Raw genomic sequence first — 26,904 nt, 5'->3', positions numbered from 1 at the left:
TGACTGTTGTGTCATTTTGTATGTGTAAGTATATAATTATGTGTATGTAAACATACATAAAATTGGATAATTCCAAGTATTTCTATAAATAAATGGACTTATCTAATTTTATTTATTTAGATAAGTCCTAACTATTAACCAGTATAACAGAACAATTCCAGTTATTGAAATTATCAGTTATGCTTTTTTATTACACTAATGTGATGACGATAATCGTGTCTTTAAACAAATTATATTCATTATATTTATACAATATTTTGTATGTTACATATTATGATGATTGGATTAGGGTGAGAAATCATGGAGTTAGAAAACCCGGATGGGTTTTCTAACTCCATGATTCGTATTCCTATTTCGTATATTTTCTTATTTTTGGAATTGTATTGATAAAATATTCTTTCCGTATACTAAATTTATGGGATTAATAAATAAAACACAGCGAAATATTGTGTCATTCACACTCACATTCTATTACTGTCGCACCGTATTTCCCATTTTGTTAGCGGATATAAGACAATGTTATAAGCGCACTTTAATGAATTTTAATTTAAAAATAAAATTTCTAAGTTTATATCTCGTTATAATTATATTATTTCAGTTGCGTTTAAAATTTATCGTGTTATTTGTTTGTTGTTGATTTATATAATGCAAGAGACTTTGGCGTGAAGTATTAAATAATGTTTCACGCCAAGATCGATCCACATTAGTAAAGATCACACGCTAAGATCACATTAGCAGCATATTTTAGAATATTGTTATGTTTGTTTGTAGCACGAAGACTGCACAGCTTCATTATTTTAGTATATACCATATTAAATCTCATGCGTAGAAAATAACCAAATGTTTATCTATAAGTTGTAATATAATCTATCTTTCTCGATAAGAAAGTACACATATTTTATTGTACATTATAAAATTTCGGTCGTAAGATTTGTCTCCCGCATATAAAAATGTGATAGAAGGTTTAACTGCACACAAAATTCTTATGGGTGAACATTTTAAGTCTGTTTTTATGCTTGAAAATTTTATTAAATTTTCGTCAGGGCCTAAACTCGACACGTTAACATTTCTTTTACATTACGAAATTAACTTATAAAAATGTTCAATTTTAATTACGGAATCATATATGTATAACTGGCGAAGTACAACAATTCATTCATAAATCACAGGCGTGACGTCTTATTTAGTGTACGCTGTCAGGAAGGTTTAGAGGAAATATCGTGTAATTTAAAATTGGATTTTTCTGTGTAGTTGAGGATATTTTTCGACGATAGCACTTATAATGTAACATGTTTTTTTGTATACATTAGTTTTAATACATGTTTTGTTTGGCGACGAATACGACAATCTTCTTGGTAATGCTGCGAAGGTGAACAAAGTTTTGCTACAAAATGAAAGCTTATTAACCGTATTAACAAAATAATGCAACTTTTTAAGCAGACACGTAGTAAATATCTGCGCAGATATGGAGTTATATTTTTTTAAATTTGTAATTCCGTTGCGCACGAATTTTAATGTCACTCGTCGTTTATCAGCTTAATGTAATTGCTCCCTCGTTAGTCGTCGTTTAGTGTTTAATAGTCAAATTGGCCAAAATTTTAGAAAAAAAATCGTAATTTCGTAAACTAAATTTATAACTATTAAATAATAATGAAATGTTTATGAAATGTTCTACATTTAAATTATCCTGCCATCTATGGACAATTGTTTATGCAAAAATGCAACCCTTAAGAAATATAAAATTATTTTACCAATGATATAGGTCTTTCATGTTAAAATCCACTAACATTTTAAAGGAATTTCTTTTTTTTTTTTTTTCTTTTTTTTTAAACGTTTGGTTAATAAATCCGGCAAGTATTTACGTAGAGATTAATTCTAAAAATAGATAATAGCGGTATTTAATCCTTTCGTAAATACTTGCCAGATTTATTGATCAAACGTTTAAAAAATAAATAAAAAAGATTAAAATTTTACTATATTTTAGCATTATTATTATTTTTTTTAAAATCAAAGTATCATTTTTGTAATATTCTGTTTGAAAATCGATATTTTCAAACAGAATATTACAACCAACAAGTTTCATAAAAATAATGTTATAATTCCTCGCGTTTATTTCACATAAGCTAAAATTATGACCTAAATCACTGATGAACCCGTAACCCGCGCGACGATTTCAAGGCACCCGCATCGAATGCCCGCAATCATGTTTTTACAGATTATGTAAAGTTTTAAAATCTATCAAATATTTTTTATACGTAGTGTGAAGGAGTGTCTAAAGCTTGAAAAATTTGTAAAGGCTCGGTTATAAGGTTTGAATAGGTAGGTACAGTATGTAATTTTCCATTTGCACACATTTATATACAGTACAGTACATATATTATAATACAGGTATACGATTCTCCATTTACAATAGATACATAATTTCCATAATCAAACTATCATCAAATAAACGGCAGATTTCCTATTAAATGAGATACAGTATTTGGTTCCTTTATAATCAAATTATTATTTTCTAATGAATTATTTGATATACATTAAAAAGTTAAAGAAAGTAAAATCTGTAAGCATTTTGTTATACATCGTGGGGAAAGAAAGCCACTTAACGCCCGTGCTACAGAATATAGAATGTAGCCTATCCAAAGAATGTAATTGAGCGCATCATGTAACGTGCATAGCTCTGAAACCGTTTGAAGTAGGTCAATAAAATCTTTCGGCAATCAATTTCCTGTGAAATTCTGACCCTAAATGATGTGTCACACGACCTCTAACCATTTAGTTTCGGAGTTGCATTCAATATGGCAGCCATCAAGATGGCGGCCGTGCGTGTAACACACATCAATCTGTTTCCCCCTTGGTCTAATGTGTTTCTGACATGAGCGAATTAACTTTGGGTACATTATATATTCTGTAGCAGGGGTGTTATGTGATTTTCTTTCCCATTGTACTTTTTAATTACTCAAATTAAATATCTGACCCGCAATTTGGGGTTTAATTTTGGATTTAATTTTGTCCCAACTTCGGAAAAAGGTTGACCATCGCTGACCTAAATGAAAATACTGTAATAAACGGATAATTAATTACGAAACAATTAGCAGGCAGCTAAGAGAACGGAACGAATTTGTTTTAATCAGAAACACGAGTTCGACAGTTTGAAAAAAATAAATAAAAATTGATATAACTTTTACTAATTAAGAAAATACGATCATTAATCATTTGTTTTCCTTTAATAAATATCTGGAAATGCGAACGAAATAATAATATTTTCCTCATTTTTTCAAATTTAATTAATTGAAAAATTCCAAAATACTCTAGTTTTATAGCCTCGAGAAAAAAAGGATAGTGAAGTATTGGGATATAGAATATTTTTAATTAGAGAAGCAAAATTACTTAACAAGTGATGGTTTAAATATATCTTCATTACTTAATGTTTAAAATAAACTAATATCCAATTTATAAACGACGAGACGAACACTATTGTAATAAAAACTGGTGTAACCTCGAACACGAGTGGTTCCGTAATTTAGAGGGCTGTGCCTGTCCGACTTGAAGATAGAACTCCTTTGAGTGGATTAAAGTGATATTTTCCCAACAAACGGGATTTTCGGAAATGTTTTTAACATAACACACTCGACGTTATTATTTCTTAAACTATTAACGAGATTTAAATGTTTAATTTGAATCAAGGATCCTCGTCTGCTTTCGGAACTTCAATGTCGTTTCAAAGGCAATTTAGAAGATACATCGTTAACAATATGTACGGGAGCGGATATGGTTAACATCAATTACACTCACATTGTGTGTCCGGATGAAGAAATAGCAAAGGTTTAAATCGATTCTATCCCTTCATAGTATACATTCTATTGCGAATGTATAAAGATTTTTCTTATATTTATCTAGACATGGAGGGATGTTTTAATGCGTATCACAAATAATAACAAAGCCAATAACATTTGTCCAATGACGTCGTTAAAGAAACAGTAAGTATTTTTATATCCGTTTATCTTTCTGAAATTTATTATACAATTTAATTAAAAATTACATTTGTTAGTTGGATGAAGCTTTGTTACTCCGTGGATCCAGACGGTAAAATACCGGTGAGGAGGTAAATAATCTGTGAATTATGCATTTAATGTCGGAAGATAATTTATAGGAATCATTAAAAAATTTCATTTATATTTTCAGGATTTCGCAGACTTTCGCTTCTGGGAAAACGGAAAAATTGGTTTACCAATGTCTAGGTGAAATAGGACTACCAAACGACAAGGTTAGCTTGTCTCTTGTCAACCACATGTTAGTTGTTATCGATTGGTAATGGTAGACTCGAGTAACTGTCCAAGTCATATTTTTGTTATCAATGTTAGCCAATAATACCCAATGTTTCTTTCCTAGAACGATGTTATAGAACCTGGCGATTTTACATTCGATAAATTTTATCAAATATATCATAAGCTATGTCCTAGAAACGATATCGAAGAACTCTTTCAATCGCTGTGAGTATTTGTTATCGTTAGGTACCTTAATTAAAATCTATAATGAATTATAAATGTTATATTTTCAGAACTCAGGGTAAAACGGATACTTTGAGCATGGAGCAATTCATTAATTTTCTAAATCAAGTGAGTACTAAGTCGAGATAATTTTTTTATGAACTCAATAGCGTGATATAAATTTTAAACTGTTAAAATTTGCTTTATATTTTAAGATAATTAATAGTAAAATTTGTTTCGTGAAACAGAGACAACGAGATCCAAGGTTGAACGAGATTCTTTATCCTCTTTACGAAGAGAAACGTGCCAAAGAAATAATATTGAATTACGAACAAAATGAAGAAAACTGCAAAGATAGTGAGTTGTTTTCGTTATTAAAAGCAGTTATAGCAATAAACAAACGGTAGATTATAAAAATACTTATTTAAACAGGTAAATTAAGTCACGACGGTTTGATTCGCTATTTAATGTCGGATGATAATGCGCCAGTTCTGTTAGATCACCTCGATATTTATATGGACATGGACCAACCATTATCTCATTATTACATTAATTCCTCTCATAATACTTATTTGAGTGGTAGACAGTTTGGTGGCAAATCGTCGGTCGAAATGTATCGCCAAGTATTATTGGCTGGCTGCAGGTAGAATTTCACATATTAAAACTCTATTCTTGCACGAAATGGCACAAAATTGATATTTTATGTATTAGGTGCGTCGAATTGGACTGTTGGGATGGTAAGGGAGAAGACGAGGAGCCTATTATAACGCACGGGAAAGCTATGTGTACAGATATCATATTTAAAGTAAGTAATTATCCGAATATATTCAAGTTTTAACATTGCAATTGTTTAATATAATTTACGTACGCAGGATGTTATTTATGCTATTCGCGATTGTGCATTTGTTACATCCGACTATCCAATAATATTATCTTTTGAGAATCATTGTAGGTAAGTAACTGTTACTGTTATAAATTATGGTTAAAAATAGTTAATTATTGATAAAAACTGAAAAAATTTAAAATATACCGGTAATAATAATTATCGTTATTTGAGATAAGATTATATTAAAGATGTGCAATAAAATGTAATTTTATTGCATATCCCTTATTATTTATGAGTCTAGTGACTTATTTTACACGATTAAAAATACGCATTTAGATATATATACATTAACGTATTTATTTAATTTGTAATGATTTAAATGTTAAACACACTTATTTTTACACAGTACATTTTTAGTTTAATTAATATAGAACTAAACCCGGGATGCATTTTTATTTTTCTATACAGTTAAATATTGCCATTTTTCACTCGAATAAAAATTGATTAACGCAAGCTATATTGAATTCATTGTAGAAATTCCAATAATAATTCATATTAATACCTCGCAAACATTCCTGCGTGTAATTAAATCCGAGCATCCAAATGAAAATTTGCATATTCTTTATTCATTTATGTTATAATTCTACACTTATTAGTGTTATTTTGAAGACTTAACTACAGAGTTATTCATTTCGAGCGATGCTAACTAAATTATCTTCCGACTGGCAACAATTCAAGTTAATGAAAAGATCACAAGGGGAATTTTATATAATGAATTTAAAAGTAATGAAATGTTCGAATAGAATAAGACATAAATAAAATTCTCACCGAAACGAAATCTTGGCTTCTGTCTACGAGTACGTAGCACATTAGAATTGTTTTCAATACTTTTCGTTGCTCCAATTAAAAAGCAGTTAAGGAAAAATTAAGTTTTAGTGCTTGTAAGTAAGGGAAAAGGCTAAATTTCGATATTTATTACACAGATTAATTAAGAATTTACGTCATATACGCCTCGATTTAATATATACGGCGATCTTAGTTCGTTCTGTCTGTAAAGTTTTAGTAGTGTTGGCAAAGGCTTTTATTTGTTCGGACAAATCGAAAACCTTCATAAATCGAGATTGCTGCTACTACACCCGAAAAAAGATTGGTTTTTAATCACGAGTTGTCAATATTGCAGGCAATAAGACAAGATTAATGAATAACGCCGTGACGTGTGCCGAATTGATATTTTTAAAAACCAATTTTCGTTAATGCAGTGTGTAAATAATTTATTAATATATAATTAAGTGTTGTTGATTAAGTTTCTCGATGAAATATATCGTCGAATAGTAATTAAATTTACTTTACTCGACTTCAAAATGAATATAAAATATTTAATTATTTTTTTAAAAATAAAAACGTCTTTTTTCTTACAGCTTATTTGTGAGTTGTTTGTAATTTAGGGTAAAAGTCGTTTAACAATTGTGAAGACTAAATTGCCGTCTTGATCAAATATTTTATCGTTTACAAATTTTACAAAAATTACTGAAAATGATATTCTTCTGGTTCGATACACGTTCACAAATTGGCGAATGCTGGCAAACGACGAGGGTAACGACTTTTGGGTCGCTTCGTATAATATTTCCAATATTTGTAAGGATTGCATTATTGTGTGTTCATCGGAACGAATAGAAAACAAAGATTCTATCAAGAAACTATAACATTATACTTTAAATAAGTTTCATTATTATAACTATAAACATCCTTTGAAACGTTAGTTATATATTATATTAAGTTTACAGAATTTTATATCGAGAAATACACGAGATTTCACAAATATTATTTTAAGTCTTGAATCTAACTTGGGATTTTCGTTATCGAATCGATATCTCGTCTTTGCATAATTTTGATACATTTTCTATGTACTGTGATAATATTTTTCATCGTCCCTGTAAATTCTGCGAGTAAGAAAGAAAAACTTCACGTAAAAAGCATTTTTTGACGAAAGTTAACGAATAAGTATGGGGGTATTTCACTATTGCGTAGTCTTCGATTCCATCAGTTCGTTCTGTTCGTATCTCGTTAACGCTATTAAACACAGAGTAACAAATAAACATACTTTATTTTAAAATATAAAATATCTTCAAAGTATAGATAGGCGACTCGGTGGATAGATAGCTCCAAAGTATAGTTGGTGACTCGGAACCGTTCTTCAGTTGCCCTCCAGTTACTTATAAATAACGAATTGAATTTTATATTATTATACTGCAACATGAAATTTAAATTGCAATATACGTATCGTAGTTTATTTTTCTGCCTCCTCGAATTGCTATACAAGTCGAAATTCGATATTGTTATATTTATAACCAATACTCAGGAAATTCTCATTAAATTAATATAAAATTTCGACTGTATCACATTTATGTAAGCATGCGTAGTAGATATTCCTTCGTTGCTTACTCTTTACTAATAATAATAATAGCTTCTGATAATTGCTTATTGTCCAGCTGTGTTATTTTAAGTTAAAGTTCCTTTTATTGAACGTAAACGTTACAAATGTGTGTGTATAGCCGATACAATTTCATTTTAAATGTTTATCCCCTTAATTAAAAATTTGCTCGGGATCGATATAGAAACTATTAAAACGTAAAAATGTTCATTTGTTAACGTTCGAATGACGTTGCTTGTGTCGTGTCTTGTTCGAATGTCGTACGATTTTATCATAGATATACCCAGCAAAGAAAATTTCGTGTGACGCGATCGTTAGCGGCGTCATCTCTAGTAACGCGCGTGATTTAAGACAAATACTATTATTTTCGATGATCACTCGTCACGCGAATATTCCGAACTCTTCGTCTTCTCGAATCCGCACGAACTGCCATTTATTCCAGTGGGAAATATAGAATATATTATGAAATTCTACCGGAATTTTTATAAAATAGAATGTTAAATTCATTACAATTGTAGCAAAACCGAGAAAATATCATTTATAAAAAAAATTGAAATCTTTTACATCAAAGTTGCGGAAATCTATTTTTTTTGGTGTCGGAGCTTCGAGTAGCTATAAAATTCATCTTTAAATCGGGCATTTGATATAAGTAAGAAATAATGGGCTATAATACGATCCTTCGCATTACTCACTAACGATTGATCCACCTGACAATGTTATATACTCAAAGCAGAAGCTGCAATAGCGAAGTTTTTTTTATTGCTGTATAAAGGAGGTGTTAAAGAGCCGTTTGGTTCTAAAAATCGGGAAATTTTGAAAGTCAAACGAAAGTTGGTTTTTATCGTTATATTCTCGACTAATGTTTCGAGTCGATATTATAAAATTTAGTGTAAATTATTTGGAATAAAATTCTGTAAATTTGAAGATAATAGTTGATAAATTTTAAAGCATTTCTATCAGTTTATCTACCTCGTCCCACGAGATTGGTTGACATTATCGGAAAAGGATCCTGCCGAATTTGTTTTTAGTTTGATAGTAAATGGTCTTAACTTCGTTTTTTTCCTCCTCTTTTTGTAAGAATGAAAACAATTTCTACACTTTATCCAATATTTTCTAGGCGTATCTGGAGTAGCCTATATATTCTAGATATTAACACTTTTCTTAAACAACTCTCGATTCTATAGATTGATTCCTAAAACTTTTTTCTAGTTTTTCCTTCCAAAATTTCTCCGCATTCTTGTAATATTCTTATTTATTTGAAAAAAATTCTCGGTACATTCCGACGTCGATATCGAAAAATGCTTTTGCAATCGCTCGATCCGTTCCGTCGTCTGTTTCCACTACAAAAATCTGAATAGGATGCTTTCGATAAGAGAATTATCAACAAAAAAACATTAAAGCATCGTTTAGATTCGTCCGAATTCGATATTTATAAAATCGTGATACATAATTATATTTATAAGCTGAATTTTAAGTCACTGTATTTAAATACAGTAAATAAAATTACTTATTTACATAAACGGTGGCCAAAAGTAAGTTAACCGCAGTAAAGACTAAATTGATGTGACACGATACGAATTTCACAGTAGCTTTTATTTACATATTACGAATTTTAACTCGGATTTATCTTGAATATTCAGTATATTCGTAAAAATTTACAAATAATAGCACACATTCTACACTATTCGATACACTATACATTTGTGTAAATTGCAAAAGTGGCTTATAGTTAAAATACAGAGAACTCGTAGAGAGAGAAAGAGAAGTCATCGAGTTTAGCTTTCGGAAATTTCTATTAATTCTCAGTTTGTAATTTTCTAATATATTTGAAAACATATCATTTTATCTTTCAAACTTTCGGTATCGAGTATTAAAATCTGTCAAGCAGTTTGATGTTTGTGCGGATCGTGTTACTCGACGATTTGCTATTAATAATGCAATTCTCACGAGAAGTATTCGGTCTAATTAAATTTCAAAACCGTTTGTTTGTTTTAGGTATTTTTATTTATTCGATTCCCACTCTTAGTTTCTTTTCACGCCAGGAATTCCGAAGCGTGTAGTATCAATTGTTTTCTTCCTCGTTTATTTATTTATCGTCTTAATTAAACAATAATAAACAATTAGTGTTTGTGTCGCGTAAACAAAAGTTGGTTCTAAGCGTTTTAGCTTAAATGTTTTATGCTAAGATATTAAATGAATATCTTTTAAATAATTTTTCTATTAAACCTAAATATTTTTCGAATTACATTAAACTGTGCAATAATAAAGCAATTAAATTTATATCAATGTTTAAATGTTATGTTAACATTTAACATTGATATAAATTTAAAATACTCGCTTGCACACATTCGCACCGATATAAAATTAAATTATTCACTCGATCGCAGTCGTACGTTGGAAATTTAAAATACTCACTGTGAGCACGAATAATTTAAATTTGCATCACTTTAACACGCTGATGCAACTTTAAATTACTCGACCACACTTCATAAAAGGTTGAATTACTCACTCCGTGTACTTTTATAATAGTACACACATACATATACAATATTAAATCTAACATATCTAAATTTCTAAATTAGTGTATTGGTGATTTTAAAGGCATTTTCACGTTCGTTGCAACACTTGTCAGTCAATTCGCAAGTATTATTTACACAGACAATTCGGATTGCAAATGGCTTATTTAACACAACTGCACTTCTAAGTCAATCGTTAAATAATGCATTTTCTGACGAAACGCTGGAATTTTACAAGATTCGGGTGTTTCGTCAAAAACTAAATATAATTCGCTCCGCGCCTGGAAGATTATTTAAATCTTATTATAAAATGCGTGATTCGAACAAATTAAAAACATTTATTTATTTCGTATTTACACTACTCGTTGTGTAGCATAAAATTCCCGTTACCGTTCGATAACCGGGGGGCAAGAATACTTTCTAAGACTTAAAACGGTATTAAAACGCCGAAAATATATCCACCGGACATAAATTTAGAGAACTGCAACAAACAGAAATATAGTAGCAGCGAAGGGGAGATATATTCGCGATAATACTTTATACCTCCGAAAATAATCGGATTACTCGCGATTATTTTCCCAAGTGTAACACGAAATACGCGTATAATGCGATTATTCGTCAAAGCAAAAAAGTCCAAAACGATAACGTCGACTAAGCGGAATTTTTTTAAAATCAGAATTTCCGTAATTAAATTATCGGAAAGAAAAATGGCGCATCACCGATACAGAGATTACTACGAAGAATTACGGATCGTAGCCTAAAGATTTTGTCAGAATATTAGTATTAGAACGGAAGAGAAACGAATAAAAGTGTAATAAAATACGGCAAAAGGGAAATTTACTAGACTAGATACTCACGCTGCAAACTTGTACGACGGAACGACGCGTCACAAATAAAAGTAGAACGAGAACAATGTCCCGCCATCTTCGAACACGAGATCGGACGATAGAGCGAACCGAACACATTAACCTTTGTCTGGTCTTCTAGTTACACAGGTGTTTTTAACATCTAATAAGAAAGAATAAACGCTGTGGATAGGGCCTGTTGCTCAAACTTTTAATTCGAGTCAGTTCGAATTCAGCGTTTAAATTCTAAAACATTATAAATTTCACGAAAATTGAACGGACAAGATCAGTGGCGTAGCGAACATAACTGGCGCCCGGGGCACGACACTTTATTGGCGCCCCGCCCCCTCCAGAAACACATACAGCCGATTGCAGAGACAGAGATTACGTTAAACGACGTTTAACAACAGAACGGCCTATAGACGTTGGCTGGCTGAACCGCGGTTAAAAATGCATTGCAAAGACGACGACCGTCTATTTCTGAACGTCGTCTAAACGAATCTCGGCAAAACATTGGCTGTTACTTTCTTCGCCATTACTCCCTTGTTTTAGGAGTAATTCAGCCAATCAGATTATTCGTGTGACGTCAGAAACATGGCGACTGTGTCGAAAACGTGTAGGAACTTTTCGGAAGAAGAAAAGAACGTCCTGGCGGAAATTATTAAAAATTATCCCGTAATTGAAGAGAAGGGGTATGATAACCGTACTCTAGCGTCAAAAAAAACCGCATGGGAGAAGATTCAAAACGAATTCTCTTCGTCATTTCCCTGTAGAGCAGCTCGTACAATAGCACAATTGAAAGGCAAGTATGAATGTAAAATATTCATTTCAGATTATAAGATGTTAGTTAATATTTTTTACCAATATTTTTAACATTAATAATATCAAAGTAGAATAATAATTCAAAATTTTAATAAAAAGAAAATAGAAAGTTACGATTATTAATCACCTACATTAAATTTATTACAATGAAAATTACTTTGTACAATCTATATTTATGTGAAAGACTAAGGAGAAAAAGTCCGAATTGTAGAACTCTATTCTGAATCAAGATTTCATATCCTACTAATCCCTACTTCTATTTATTAGATTAATAGATTATGTAAATATACAAATATTAAAATAGCATATTTAATTTAAGAAAAATTTACTAGAAAAGTATATCTTATGATCTATGTTATAGGTTGCTGGAAGCGATTAAAAATAGATGCCAAAAAAGAGGCAGATAATAACCGACGTGCTGCACATATAACAGGTGGAGGACCAGCACCATTATCATTGAATCCCTCCACACAAGTGGTTTTATCTGTTTTGGGTGACAGTATTGAACCATTACCCAATCCAGATGATCCACCATCGCCACTTATGGTTACATATGAAAATATTGAATCACTTACATCTACAAATGAACACTCTAATTCAGCAATATTTTCACCTGTAGTGATAAGTGATGTAGCTGTCAGGGAAAATGTGAACGTGGCAGATGATCCACCACCACCCAAAAGACAACGGTAAATAATATTCAGATAAAATAATACTAAATATTAATAATTACTTTCTAAAAAATAATGATTTATATTATATTTATAGCATTAATTCATTAGAGAAAGCCCAAATCCAGCTAATAGAGGAGGGCATAAAAACAGAGAAAATGAAACAAGATACAGAGAATATAAAACAAGATACAGAGAGGAAAAAGCAAGAAGCAGAACAACTTAACATAGAGTTATTAAGATTAAGAAAGTTGAAACTTCTGCAAGAACTAAAATTATTAGAAAATAACTAAATGTATTTAATAAATATTAAAACGGCCCTTTTCAGGGCCAACAACTTTAGTTAAGAGTGGTCATATCATATTAATAAACAATTAGATGATGGGAGAATATCAAAGAAAAAATATAAGAACATAAAGATTATAATTATCATGACTAGGGTGAGATGTCATCATTTTTAACTGTCATGGTGGCTTTTTTGAATGTTTTATTGAATGTTATATAAACATTTTCAACAATGCCTGATGGAACTGTACTTAAGGAGCAAGAAATACATAAAATTTATTATTTGAGTGGTTCAGGCAAGTCTCTGAGACAAATTTCTGTTGCTGTAAATAGATGTACGAATGCTATTCAAAATGTTTTCCAACAAGGTAAAAATTATGGGCAAAAAAGAAAGTCAGGACAGCCTAAATGTTTAACATCAAGAAATGAGAGAGAAGTTTTTAAGCTTATAATTAATAAAAGCAAGTCAACAAGGCAAGCTGCTGCTGAATTACCAATAGATTTATCTCATGTGACTGTTTGGAGAACTTTAAAAAACAATGACAATGTAATTTATTTAAAAATGAAGTTGAAACCACCTTTTAACTGCCAAACACAAATCAATGCATTTAAACTGGGCTAATGACAAGATGGGATGAACTGAAGAATGGTTAGAAATAATGTTTAGTGACGAGAAGAAGTTTAATTTAGATGGCCCTGATGGGTTTTCATATTGGCATAATTTAAGAAGAGAAAGCAACGTTAAAATAAGCCAGCAACAAGAGGCTGGGTCTGTAATGATTTGGGGTGGTTTTGGAGGTGAGTGGAATGGATGGAGAGGTAAAACTGATTTAGTAATTGCTGACAAAAATATGTTTTAAAACATATAAAACTGTTTTCTATCAAAAAGTTTAAATAAATTTTGAAAAATCACAAAATTTATGGTGTTCCTTATACTTTTGTAACAGAATGTAGAACAGATTAAAAATCAGTAATAAAATATGAAAATTCCATATTGTAAAATATCTAAGTAATATGCTAAGTCCAAAATGTAAGTTTTAAACAAAATTTTGAAATTTGTAAATAAAATGAAGACATTAATTTATATTTTTAGCTCAGCTTTCTATGAATAAATTCTATAATGACTTTAAAACTGTTTTTAACCACATTATCAGATTTATGTTGACATTTTATGTATTTAATTTTAGTGTAAAATAACCAAATATATGGTAGAACAAACATTAAACATAGAAATCATAATTTAAATCTTTTTGAGGAAATATGGATGAATAAAACAATTGTATGAATGTTTATTTAATTTGTTACATAGGTTATGTTAAGAAATATTTTTATTTAAAATGAATAAAAAGAGAATTATTTTGTCTGTGATAGGCTCACTCTTTATCAAAATTGTATGGTCCTGAAAAGGACCTTTTGTGAAATTTCTACAGTACTGTTTCATTTAAGTGAAATGTTGCAGTACAATAGATCTTCGAAGAGCAGACCCTGAACTTGATTGCTCATTCACTGTTGAACTTTCTTCCTCTCTCTCTTCATTTGAATGTTCAATCAGAAACTCCTCCTCTTTAAAATCAATGGCCCAATTATGTAAAATTGCAGTGGCTATTATTATATTGAGCGTGTTGTCTAATTTCGTTCTTAGACAACTTCCTATGCAGGGAAATCGTCTTTTCCACACCCCAAATAATCTCTCCACGATATTTCTTGCTCGTGAATGAGCTTTGTTGTACCGTCTTTCGCCGTGATTCTGCGGATGTAGAAATGGGGTCATTAAGTACGGCAAACAAGGATAGCCACTGTCACCAACAAGATATCCATTACAATATCCTTGGTGAAGTTTTTCTTTAATACTGCTGTTTGAAAAAATTCTGCTGTCATGTGTTGAACCTGGCCACCGAGCAACAATATTCCTAATTTTCATTTTTCCATCACAGATGACCTAAAATATACATTTAAACATGCATCAATTATATATTTTCATTAAAGTTATCAGGTTGAGATATCAAAGATATTATTTGATATTTTTATTTTCATGTCAAAGAAATAGTCAAGAATATAACTGTTCATAACAAGGCATAACAATTTAAAATGTTAGAAAAATATATAGGCCATTGCATACTTAATAGTCATTTAAGCTACAATAAATTAGTTACAAAAATATTTGTGGAGAACAATAAAATTGTATTTTATTGAAATTTTACTTAATTATGAGGTTAAGAAAATAACATATTTAAGTAAAGATGATGATATATGTAAATAATTCTCACCTGGCAGTTAATAGAATAATAGGATTTTCTATTATAAAAAACTTGTGCTCTACTGCTGTCAGGACACTGGATAGGTATATGGGTGCAATCAATTGCCCCAATTATACCAGGAAAGTTATCTTTCGACAATACCGAAAAATCATATTTAACAGATGGAAGTTCCGATTCTGTCGGAAATACAATTTCGGCATTCTTCAAATGAACCAATGCCTTCGAAACGTTTTGGATGGTTCTGATAAGGATATAACGATAATTAATAAAAAATGCAATATATAACTTATACAAACGTTAAATAAGACCTCATTCTTATAAACGTCTCTAACACTATACAAAAAATTTTTTAAATTTATTTAATAATAGTTTGATAGATACCTGCATACAGTAGAGACGTGAACTCCGATAAGATCACCGGCTACCCTCTGGTAGCTTCCGGTGGCATAAAATCGTAATGCCGTCAATAATTGTTGCTCGGTAGTTAACGGCAACCCTCTTCCATCTAGATGTTTAATTTCGTCGCCAATACGATTTAAAATGCGAACGAATCCAGATTTAGAAAATCTATACCGAATTCGAAATTCGTCTTCGGAATAGATTTCCATAGGATTATTCCGATCTCGCATTACCCTCTCTCTTCGTAATTGCCGAGATGAATAATCTTCTTGAATCGTCCCGTTCGCAAGATGTATTAAATTCAGAATATCCATTGTAATACGACCAACAAATGAATATGGCGTCTTATACTCAAGTAAAATGCTCTCTAAACCTGCTATCGAGGGAGTCTAGAAAGTAGGTCAAATAACTTGTTTCTAATCGCTGTCTACATTGTGGCAAGCGTGAAACTCTGTCTCTGCAATGAAATTTTTCTGACCCGCGGTCTACCCGATCTGTAAACCGCCGTCGGCCTCTAAACGTTGTCTCTGCAATCGGCCCTGTTCGTCTAGCGAATGAAATTTTTCTGACCCGCGGTCTACCCGATCTGTAAACCGCCGTCGGCCTTTAAACGTTGTCTCTGCAATCGGCCCATATAGTTTGTCTCGGAGACCATTTGGGCGCCCCTCTGCGAGGGGTGTATCATGCGCCCGGTGCATGATACACCCCTTGCACCCCCGTCGCTACGCCACTGGACAAGATATCTAAGAATTCAACGGTGCTTATAAAAAGCGATTAATGCGTGCAATTATAATGTCTCTAGTAGCTCAGCGTGTAGATTTAATCGCCGGCATCGACGTTAAGAGCCACACTTCTCGCATCGATCCTCGGTATCGATAACACAACTTTAAAAGAACGCATCGAAGCTTTTATCTGAATTAACCGTCATTTTTTCATTCGGATCGGTGGGTAAGGGGTTCCAAATTTTCGTTTTCTTGCTTCCCGGGAAGCGTTTTGACTAATGGAAACCTTTATCTGTACCTTACCTTATCGATTCATTCCTAGAAAAATAATCGTTGTACAATAAAAAAAAATACGATCATAGAAGTAAACACAGATTCCAGAACAATGGCTCGTTCAGTCGTGCGTAAACGTAATAATATAATGATAAATGTCAAGCGGTCATTTAAACGAATTGTAGCTAAAACGTATCACGTTGTACGGTACAACCCGTCTAAGTCGGACGATAGTAGCAGGTTGCGCGGAGGGTAGAAGGAAAGAGGAAAATTTGTATTTAACAGGGGAACACCCGGGATATAGAAAAGTGTCCGAATCCGGGAATCTGTAGTATAAAAGTTGGCACTCTGTTTTATTTTCTAAGGGATAAAAGCGTGGAAAATTTCGTAACGCATTCGTTGCCGTATTGTTCTGGCGTAGTGTACTGTACTTTAACGGCATTACAGTTAATCAAACTAACCTCATTACTATAAATGGAAACTACGCGATTAAATTATACTAAACTTGGAATTAATAATAATGCATTTATTTAACAATTCAATTATTTTAATGTAATATATTACAGTAAGAAGCAACAGTATAAATTAGCCAAATACTGCGACGATATTTTAGGAGATCTTCTCCTGAAAGAACCTCTTCCTACTCATCCCGTAAGTAACGCATCTTGTTTCTCTCCGTCGTAATCGATAAGAACTAAGATCGATAAACTAAAAATGCTTTTCCTTTCCGATACTAAAATTCCTCCGTATCTTTACTCTTCTATTCGACATACCTAAGAGATTAGTGCATCAATGTTCTTGCGGGTTCTTGCACCGTGCAATATTGCCAGAGATTGCAGAACGTTCCAAATTTTTCTTCTATGCGGAGGACATAAAAATATATTAGAATATCGAAGGCGTTTGTGCACGAGATTTAATTTTTCATTGTTTTTTACAGCTGGAACCGGGAATACCTCTTCCTAGTCCTAATGATCTCAAGAGAAAGATCCTTATCAAAAACAAAAGACTTCGTCCCGAAGTAGAAAAACGTAATTGTTCGATCTAATTTGCATATTCTCGAGTTTATAAAACGAAAGTTGCGTAAAAATGTTATTCGTATTTGACAGAGGAGTTGGAATTATGGAAAAAAGGCCAACTTCAGAACGACGACGACGACGACGACGACGACACCACGACGTCATCACCCAGTGTCGCCATGTCGCCTTCTGATGAAGTTCCCAACGAATCGGGTAATTAAAACATCACTTTCGATTTCGATCGGTCGGGGTGGCGTGCGCGATTATACGTAAATTTGTGTGGCTCTTCGGGATGTCTCGTCGTAAAACCCAACGGATGACGTCAAATTGACGTAGAAGCGCACGCCGTCTCGCTATATTTATAGTAAACAAAACAAAAAAAGTCATTAACGATAATTTTATTGTATTTTTACAGAAAGAAAGGTAAAACCACGATTTATTTAAAATTAACGGCAGTCGAGCGCGTTTGACGACGTTTATTTTCGATACAACTAGGAAGCTTCGGCCGAACAGTTAGCCATGGCTAATTATCAATACACGGGTGCAACCATCCACGTTCATCCTTATTTATCTGCGATGGTTAATTACGCCCAACCGATCAAGTTCCAGGGTTTCGAGGTAGCCGAAGGTACGCTCCCACACTCGAATTCTCCTCCCATTCTATAACGTAAGTCCGGAAGATCGGTTCGTAGCGGTAGTACGAGGGAAAGATTGATTTTTTAAATCAATAAAGAGGGTGAAGTTTTTCCAAGTGAGAAAAAAATCCCGCCAACCGTTTTGGCAATTTTCCAGAAAATTTTTTCTCCTCCGGAACTGTACGTCGGGTGCCACTAACGTTTGATTCGATGATGTGTTTCTTGCCTTTTTCAGAAAGAAACGTTTATTATCATATGTCTTCATTTGCCGAAAACGCCGCTTTGGGTTACCTTAAATCGCAAGCCATCGAATTTGTCAAGTATCCTTAAATCGATTCCTATATTTTTGCGCATCCGTCTCCATTTCTCCCTCTCTCCGGTAACGTATACTAGGACCATTAATCCTCGTATTATTAAGCTATTAAATGCGATATTCGTCAAGTTATTCTTGCGGGCCATCCAAGTTGGTTAGCCGCGTTTGGTCAAGAGGGCAAGTTTGTCTTTACGGCGGTTATCCGACTTATGGCCACCCGCGTGTTTATTTTATTTCGTAAACGACGGCAAAGGTCGGAGACGGATCGATAATTATTATAATAGATTTTAGAAACGATACAGGAATGGCGAATTAAACCTTGACTACAGTTCAGTTACAACAAAAGACAAATGAGCCGAATATATCCGAAAGGAACTCGAGCAGATTCTAGCAATTTTCAGCCTCAGGTAATCCACCAACTCGGTTTAAGTTTTTTAATTTATTGGCAAAGAAGCGCTAAATTAATCGATCCCGTTGTTTCATTTAGATCTTTTGGAACGCTGGCTGTCAAATGGTAGCTTTAAATTTTCAAACTTCCGACTTACCTATGCAATTAAATCAAGGGAAATTTGAATATAACGGAGCTTGCGGGTGAGTCCCATCGCTCGTTTACTAATTTACCTAATTAATTAATCGATTATCGCAAATTGGTCTGTATAAACCCGGTTGGAGGAGCCCGAAAGTAAGTTAATCGAGACGCGTCTCGATCGACCGGTTTTCGGGCCGCCTCCTGGATTTATTCTGAAGTTTCTGGCATTTTCAGTTATTTGTTGAAGCCAGATTTTATGAGAAGACCAGACAAGACGTTCGATCCTTTCGCCGAATCGCCAGTGGACGGTGTTATAGCGGCTCAGTGTTCGGTGCGCATTATATCCGGGCAGTTTCTGTCGGATAAGAAAGTAGGGACTTACGTGGAAGTGGACATGTACGGATTACCCACCGACACGATAAGAAAAGAATTCCGAACTAGAATGATACCTTCCAACGGATTAAATCCTGTTTACAACGACGAACCTTTTGTTTTTCGTAAGGTGAGTTCGTCGGGCGCCTGCCGCCATCTGTCGTTAAGAATAGTACAAAAATTGCGCGTAAACAACGGTACCGACTCCGAAGGTGGACCCATCCTTCTTTTCTCCGGGATAATTCGAGTCGTAAAAGGCAAAAAAATAAGTGTTTTATAAATTGATTAATCGCGTCGTAAATCAAAACCGATCCCGTAATTTTACTGTTTATTTAACGCCATCGTTAGATTTTATGATTATTCATTGCTTCAGATAATTCGATTTTCAGATCGTTTTGCCCGATTTAGCTGTGATTCGTTTGGCCGTTTACGACGAAAATGGCAAACTCTTGGGGCAGCGAATACTTCCCATGGACGGTCTGCAGACGGGTACCCATCTCTCTCTATTCGTTCCGTTGTTCGTAGTGTCCGGAGACCCGCATCTTTAATCCACGTCTTTTATTTTCCAGGTTATCGTCACATCGCTCTGAGGACCGAAGGAAACTTTCCCATGTCGCTAGCCATGCTCTTCATTTGCATCGAACTGAAAATCTACGTACCCGACGGATTAGGAGGTAAACTTTCTCCCGTTACGGTCATTTTACTCTTCTTTCGTATTTTATTAACTTGCAATTAAGTACTGTGTTATCTGATACGTTTACGAAACGATTTCTTTCCGGAATGAGAATTCGTCGTTACGCCCGGTGGCCCAAAAGTCTGTTGCAATCCTGTTCGAACCGTTGGTTAAAATAAATCTCGGCTAACCGAATTTTGGACAGTGTCGTAGGTTCGAGTTTTAAAAATATCACTGACGCATTTTTATGTTTATTGTCTTTCCAATTTGCAATTACAATTGCAGTCTGTCTAAGTCGCAGTTCTCGATCCGATTTTAAAAGGATCGATCGTTTTTTAGTCATCTATCGAAACTTCCTAATCCAATTTCGTCCTAAACATTTTTTTCAATTCTATCTAAATTTTTATCCGTAATTTCTGAAAAAAAAACAGAGACCACGCTTATTAAAAAAAAAAGAAAGAAAGAAAAACGTGATTTGGAGAATCGGATGGGATAACGGACCGATATTCTTTTCCGTCTTCGATCGAAGTTCGTTTTTTTCCGGACGGTCGATCGGTCGTTCTACCAATCAGAAAAACAATCAAACATCGATTTAGTATCGCCATTCGTTTGCCTCCGGATTTGCACTAAAGCGAGCGAGGCTAAACCGAAGTACTTAACGATAAGAATTAAGTTATACGTAGTAACGAGGTCCGCATCCGAGTTCGAAAGTGGCAGAAATCCTCCGTTTACTTTCCCGGTTATTACGTATATGACGTGGGAAAGTACTGGAATCGTGTCAAATTTGACCCTCTGGAATTTTTGAAAATTTCCTCGAACCCAAAAATGTCAAATTAAAAAAGGCAAAAGAATTCCGTGGATATATATGTGTTTTAGCGTCTAGTTTCGTCGATGCTATTAAATTTTGGTGGTCGAGTCGAGATGATGGGGAGATAGAATGGTCTTACGGAATATTTTACTCGTTATTAGCATTTGCAATATTGTATAAAACTCGTCTCTACCCTCAAAACCCAGCCTTTTGCCATTTCGTAACAACTAATATAAAAATTATTATTTAACGAAACCTCCTTACGGATGGCGCCACAGAAAACTTTAATTTTATACGTCTTCTTCGTTACTGTTATCGCCGGGAAAGTTACGCATCCAGTTGCCTGATTATTGTAATTGGAGAATACCGAAGAGTTCTATGAATTTCTATAGATCCCTTTCGAGAATATTCGTTACACTTTACGCGGGTCGCTTTTAGGCGGGCGTCGTATCGACATTTGGCCCCATCGCGTATTTATCTCCTCCCATTCTACCGCGGGAATTAAGGGTTTACTAACGATTTGGGCCGTCGATGCCGGAAATCGAGCCACTTTCCCCTATCGGTTTACACGTTCTTCGCTTCTTAATATCTACTTTTTCAGACCGGCGCTGCAAATGATTATTAATTGTGGCATCGAACGCCGAAAAAGAAAGAAGAGACATTAATGGCTCCGAGTTGACGTAAGATAAACAACTTGTTTAAGCGTATCGATCCATCGATCTCTCATTCTCTGATCGATCGATCGATCATTTTCAGAAACTTTATTATAATTCGGCTTCTACCGAACGAGCAGCTCTAGTCTGGAATCGCGGTCGGGTCCACACTACGAGATTTTTGTAATGCCAGGCAGTCTCGATTCTGTCCCGTCGGAATTATTGGCTCGAAAAAACTTAATTTCGAGGATAGAGAAGACTTATATATATATTTTTTTAAATTGCAAATGCTAATAACGAGTGAAGTCTTCGTTAAGTCCGACCCACTCGAGATAGAGGAAGTCGCGTGTCTTATCTCCCCACTCTTCGACCTTTAACCATCAAAAGTTAATAGCACCGATCTCGCTAATGCGTAAACCTCTCTGCCAAATTTCAGAAAATTTCGACAAAAGACGTGGGAGTTACTAAGCTTCAAAGTGGGTGAACGAAATCGTGCCCCCTCCCACACAAACATCCATACATATAGAAAAAAAAAATTCCAGCAACGAGTTGCATAACTTTCCCGGCTATACGAGATCTCATCTAAAAATAACTTTTAGAATTTTAATTGCAACATAACTTAATAAAATTGCGTGTGGCGCCTTCTGTTACGAGATTCTGTTATTAAAAATAAAAATTTTTATAATTACTATAAAATGGCGAAAACCTTAATTCGAGGGCAGGGACGAGTTCTATAGAAAATATAGGCTAAATGCTAGTAACGAGTAAAATCGTCATTAAGTCCGACCTTACTACACGATCTCCTTTATCTCTTCGGCCCCTCGACCTTTAACCATAAAAATTGAATAGCACCGTGCCAAATATCGTTACTTAATCTTTACTCCATCCCGAGATATTAAGAGAAATAGATGCCAACATACACGTACCGGTACGTGTACATGTACCTGTCCACGAGATTTTTTTCCCTTTCTTTTTGACTCTTTTGGATTCGGGAGTTCAAAACGTGAAGATTTGCAAAATACTGGGAGGGTCAAATTTGACACGATTCTAATACTTTCCCTTATTACGTATACGTAACGTAACAGCCGGAAAAGTAACTAAACGAGAGGCATGGTTCCATCGTACATTGCAGAATTTATTTATCACTAAATGTGGGGTATATTCGGGATAATCCACTTTGCGAAGAGCTCCATTTACGTTATCCGCCGAATAATTAACGCTCGTATCTCTTATTCGGGTGGCGTTAGAGGGAGCAAAAGCAGCTATTTAGATAAGAGAAAGGCGGGGGAATCGCCACCCGACTCGTTCACGGAAATAGCGTTGGAATCGGAAACTCTGTTGGGAACCGAGTCGGTAAAGGCGGAGTAAAGCGAGAAAGTTGCGAACGTAAGTAGACGAAAAAATGGTCCCCGTACCGGGCGATAAGAGCAGAATTTTGGCCGGAAAGGAATTAATTTCCGATCCTCTGAACGGATAATCGCCTTCTTTCGATTTCCCCGCTATCGATCTCGTTTGAAGTTCTGGCCTTGTCGGAAGATTCGTCATCGTGATGGATCCCTATCGTATCGGACTCGTAACGGCGAAATCTCCCGTTTTCGGCCTTCCTTGGAAATAACGGTAATTTTTCAAGGACCGAAGCAGATTGGTTTAGCGATTTTTTATACAATAATTTCGTATTCGTTGGAGAATTTGAAAATTACCCTTACGTGACCCGATGGCGTTTCCGTTCTTCTGGCGCCACCTCCGGTTTATTTGTTTCCTCGTCCTCCGTTCGTCTCCCTCTTCGTATACTTCGTCCTTCGTCCTAAATCGTACCGTACTACCGGGATGTAAGAAACCCGAAAATTTTGCAGCCGACGTCCCTTCTTTAATTTCTCGCGATACCTAGCTTAAGCCAGTCGGTCAATATTTTTCGCTTTGCGTACTTACGTAGACATAGTAAACTTTTTTTTTTAACCATCGTTAAATAGTTACTATATTTACGTCATTTACGACCGCCCGAAAATCGCGCACGACGTGATTTACGGGCGTTCTAATGCGTTGACGGCTTACTTCCGTAATGCGACCGGAAACGAAATTACGGAACGGCACCGCACGACGATTAAGAAGTCGTCCGAGTCGGAAAAATAGGTCTCGATTGAAATGCCACAAATTATTTATTAATCATTAAATTGTCCAGTTCGATGGTAATTAGTTTTTCCCGAAGAGACCGGTTAAATTAGACTCGCCTAATCGATCCCGTTTTTTAATCTCCCGTCAAAGTTTATAATTATAAATAAATTCCGTACGCAATTAATACGAAGAACAAAAAGATTGTCCGGTAGTCTTCCGGGTCATTGAGTAATTAACGTAACCGATACGTAATCGTCTTTATTGTTCGAGGATTTACGTAAACTTTCGGTTCAACTTGCACGGTTCTATCTTCTGTCCTATAATAAATTGTCCATTCCGGCGTAAGACGGCGGTTGCGAAGACGAAAGAAAATCTCTTTAAATTCCTTTAAAACGTCGAATCGGTGGCGTCTCGTTAAAAGGAAGAACTAATGGCTTTTTTTAAACGGAATTTCGTAGATCTGATGGACGCACTATCGGACCCGAGGGCGTTTCTATCGGCCCAAGAGAAGAGAATCGCTCAGATGAAGGCGATGGGAATCGAAGAATCCGACATAATGACCAAAGACGTGAAGACCGACGACAGGTCCTTCAGCGCAAAGAAGGAAGAGGAGAAAAAAGGTAAAAAGTCTAATTTAACGGGGTTTAACCGACAAAAGTACGATTTTAGAGTTTTGTCGATAATACGAAAAATTAAGCGACTTTTAATGGTGGAACCGGCCACTAACCGGGCATTTTTTCGCGAGGCAGACGAGTTCAAAATGGATTCGATAACGCTGGACGGACTGAAGTACGAGAAGCCCTACGTGAAGATGGTGAAGAAGCACCAGAAGGAAGTGGAAAGTCTGAGGAGGCGTCACAACAAGGAAAAGACGGCCATTCAGAAAAGGCAGTGTTCGGCCATCGACAAGCTAGTCAAGGGATGCAAAAAGTAAGACATTCTCCCCGCCCTCCGCGGAGTAGTTATTATCTGTAAGCGACGACCACAATTTAAATTCGATAACCCGAGATCCTCCACCAAATTTTATTTCGTACGTTTTGGGAAAGCACGCGTACGAACCGCGTCCAATACGTCTAGGTCTTAAAGGGGAAGTCGGTAGCAGTAGACGGTTATTTGGACGAGTACAAAGAGGAAGAGCTACGAAGTGCCTTAAAATCCAACGGATAACGAAGAGGGCAAAATAGGCGGTTCCGGCAAACCGCCGTAATAAATGACGCTTCGGACGGCCCTCTAACTGCAGGCAATTTGCAAATTCGGACCGGCGAAAAAGCCGAAAGTCGGCTGGCAAATCCTCCGGATGCCGGCCTTTTTTTTACGCTTTACCCACTTTCGGATCGTCCGGTAAACATTTCGAAAAATCCCGTAACTTCCCCGGTGGCGCCATCTGTTATATTATTAATTATAAAATGTCGAAAAGGTTCATTTTGACGGTAGGGACGGGTTTTATAACAAATTATAAATGCTAACAACCGGTAAAGTCGTGATTACGTTCCACCCCCTCGACCATCAAAATTAATAGTATCGATCCCCCTAGAAGTACGGCAAACTCTCACAATTTTCGACAAAAAGCGCGGAGTTAAACTTCAAACGTGGTAAACAAAATCGTGCCTCTTTAAAAAAACCTAACAGACTGGACACGGCGATAAGTGAAGGCATTTTTAATCACCAGCAACAACAGTCTGCAAAAAAATGCAAAACAGTCTAAAAGTCTCTGTTACGTTTTTTTAAATTGTAAATTAGTCAGCCCTTTTTTACAAAATCGTGCCTCCCACATACAAAACACCAAATTTTTTTGCATCGCTCGACCTTTCGGGGTCTCCAGTCCAAAAAATCTGAGAAAGGTCATTTTTTGACCCACGACCACAATTTCCCTCTATTAGGCTATATATAACGGAGTCGGGAAGGTAAAATCGATACTCGGGTGAATTTTAGGCGCGTGGCCACGCGATTAGCACGGAAGAGCGTGCGGAAAAGCATCGAATTAGTTAAGATTATGTCCGTCGGGCGGTGCATTACCGCCGACGACCGGGCGCGGCGGGTCGGGCGTCACGCGCCTCCGCCCGGACTCCGGATCCGCCGGTCCCGAATTCCGCTCCGGTGGCCGGGCGGAATTCCTTCCGACCGGGTCCGGCGGCGGTCTAACCGGGAGGTTACGATTAATTCTAGGGACGATCTGGTAAACGATCCGCGCATTCGAGAGTTGGTCGTAGAACAGATCAGACAATGGTCGGAACTATTAGAGAGACAGAGAAAGGAAGAGTGGGAAGTGTTGAAGAACCAAACCTCTCAACAAGGTGACTTATTAAAACGTCTTCTGGAAATTGCTCAAACGACCCAAGCTAAACAATTGGAAACGAAATTTGACAGAGAGAACAAAGACATGAAGACCAAACAGGCCAAAATATCCGTGGAGACCGCCAAAGAGGTGGCCAACGACCGAACTCTCCGCAACAAAGCCGAAAAAGAAAGGTGACTCCCCCTCCGCCCGCCTCGTACGTTCTCGGCCGGTAAAACCACCCGGGCTAATTATTTTCTCTTATTTTTTCGTCGGGTGCAGGCGACTGAGGGAAAAAAACAGCAACAACACCAAAAAGTTTATCGAAGAGAGGAAGTCGGCGGCCGTCAAACAGGGAAAAGAGAGAGAGAAACTGCAGAAGATACACGAGAAACAGGTCCAGGATCTGATGAAAGACACGCAAACGGTGAGACACTACTGGCAATTTACGGAAATTACGGTATGCGGTAACTTTCGTTAAGCCACCGGACCCGCCTCTTTTACGCAATCCGGCCGTTGGCCCCTCCCGGTCGAGTCCGACGGAAGGAAAATTTCCGTCAGCCGGCGGGCGGGAACGGTGGCCGGACGTCCATTTTTATTAATTTCTGCAGAGAAACGAGTAATGATTGGTTTTTCCGACTTTTGCAGACGATCGAGATGTACAAGAACGCGGAGATCGAGTACCGACTGGCGGCCAAAATGGAATGTTTCATCTGAAGCTGCGGTTAAGGGGCGGGGAAGAAGTTTCTCTGTAGATATTATAAATAGATAGTCGAATACGAAGCATCCGTAGAATATTCCATTATTTTTATTCATCGTCCGAAGAAACAAATTTTATCTTTACAAAGAATAAATCGTCTAATTTTGTAAACTTCGTCGGCAGGCGGACGGAAGGAAGTTTTTTTTTAAAGAAATTATCGGGTCCGAAGGATTGTAGGAGACTGTTTAGCCTTCATTAAAAAACGATTTCGTTTGTTCGATTA

The 26,904-nt window shown here is 35.5% G+C and overlaps 3 protein-coding genes across 3 annotated transcripts in view; 2 read left to right on the top strand and 1 right to left on the bottom strand.

Moving 5' to 3' along the window:
* Positions 1 to 26,904, top strand: part of LOC136988111 (1-phosphatidylinositol 4,5-bisphosphate phosphodiesterase-like) — a 36,650-nt gene extending 9,746 nt beyond the window's left edge. Inside the window, 25 exon segments of the mRNA XM_067285933.1 lie at positions 3,685 to 3,822; positions 3,898 to 3,977; positions 4,049 to 4,102; positions 4,183 to 4,264; positions 4,390 to 4,490; positions 4,559 to 4,616; positions 4,736 to 4,844; positions 4,920 to 5,130; positions 5,199 to 5,292; positions 5,360 to 5,439; positions 17,102 to 17,186; positions 17,473 to 17,563; positions 17,642 to 17,853; positions 18,008 to 18,179; positions 18,422 to 18,506; positions 18,834 to 18,906; positions 18,987 to 19,090; positions 19,263 to 19,530; positions 19,790 to 19,889; positions 19,970 to 20,074; positions 24,105 to 24,266; positions 24,396 to 24,576; positions 25,813 to 26,115; positions 26,204 to 26,348; positions 26,570 to 26,904. Of these exon segments, the coding sequence (XP_067142034.1) occupies positions 3,685 to 3,822; positions 3,898 to 3,977; positions 4,049 to 4,102; positions 4,183 to 4,264; positions 4,390 to 4,490; positions 4,559 to 4,616; positions 4,736 to 4,844; positions 4,920 to 5,130; positions 5,199 to 5,292; positions 5,360 to 5,439; positions 17,102 to 17,186; positions 17,473 to 17,563; positions 17,642 to 17,853; positions 18,008 to 18,179; positions 18,422 to 18,506; positions 18,834 to 18,906; positions 18,987 to 19,090; positions 19,263 to 19,530; positions 19,790 to 19,889; positions 19,970 to 20,074; positions 24,105 to 24,266; positions 24,396 to 24,576; positions 25,813 to 26,115; positions 26,204 to 26,348; positions 26,570 to 26,638 (3,162 nt within the window). The 3' untranslated portion in view covers positions 26,639 to 26,904.
* Positions 12,165 to 12,990, top strand: LOC136988046 (uncharacterized). The gene is made up of 2 exons (XM_067285833.1): positions 12,165 to 12,616; positions 12,696 to 12,990. The coding sequence occupies exons 1-2, from the start codon at positions 12,273 to 12,275 to the stop codon at positions 12,889 to 12,891; spliced, it is 540 nt and encodes a 179-aa protein (XP_067141934.1). The 5' UTR covers positions 12,165 to 12,272; the 3' UTR covers positions 12,892 to 12,990.
* Positions 14,325 to 15,854, bottom strand: LOC136988079 (putative nuclease HARBI1). Its single transcript, XM_067285880.1, has 3 exons — positions 15,507 to 15,854; positions 15,151 to 15,360; positions 14,325 to 14,822 (listed from the first exon to the last, which is right to left on the bottom strand). The coding sequence occupies exons 1-3, from the start codon at positions 15,852 to 15,854 to the stop codon at positions 14,325 to 14,327; spliced, it is 1,056 nt and encodes a 351-aa protein (XP_067141981.1).

Source organism: Centruroides vittatus, unplaced genomic scaffold (assembly GCF_030686945.1).
Source record: "Centruroides vittatus isolate TY-2023 unplaced genomic scaffold, ASM3068694v2 scaffold_3046, whole genome shotgun sequence".
Taxonomy (NCBI): domain Eukaryota; kingdom Metazoa; phylum Arthropoda; class Arachnida; order Scorpiones; family Buthidae; genus Centruroides; species Centruroides vittatus.
This window is presented reverse-complemented; position numbering and strand designations above follow the sequence as displayed.

Bases quoted from the DNA above. Each gene is read 5' to 3' on its own strand.
- LOC136988079 (XM_067285880.1), bottom strand. From the start codon at position 15,854: ATGGATATTCTGAATTTAATACATCTTGCGAACGGGACGATTCAAGAA. The intron at 15,361-15,506 runs TATTAAATAAAT...AACGTTTCGAAG, and splicing joins GCAGGTATCTATCAAACTAT to GCATTGGTTCATTTGAAGAA. The intron at 14,823-15,150 runs GTGAGAATTATT...TGTATATTTTAG, and splicing joins ATTATTCTATTAACTGCCAG to GTCATCTGTGATGGAAAAAT.
- LOC136988046 (XM_067285833.1), top strand. From the start codon at position 12,273: ATGATCTATGTTATAGGTTGCTGGAAGCGATTAAAAATAGATGCCAAA. The intron at 12,617-12,695 runs GTAAATAATATT...TTATATTTATAG, and splicing joins CCACCACCCAAAAGACAACG to CATTAATTCATTAGAGAAAG.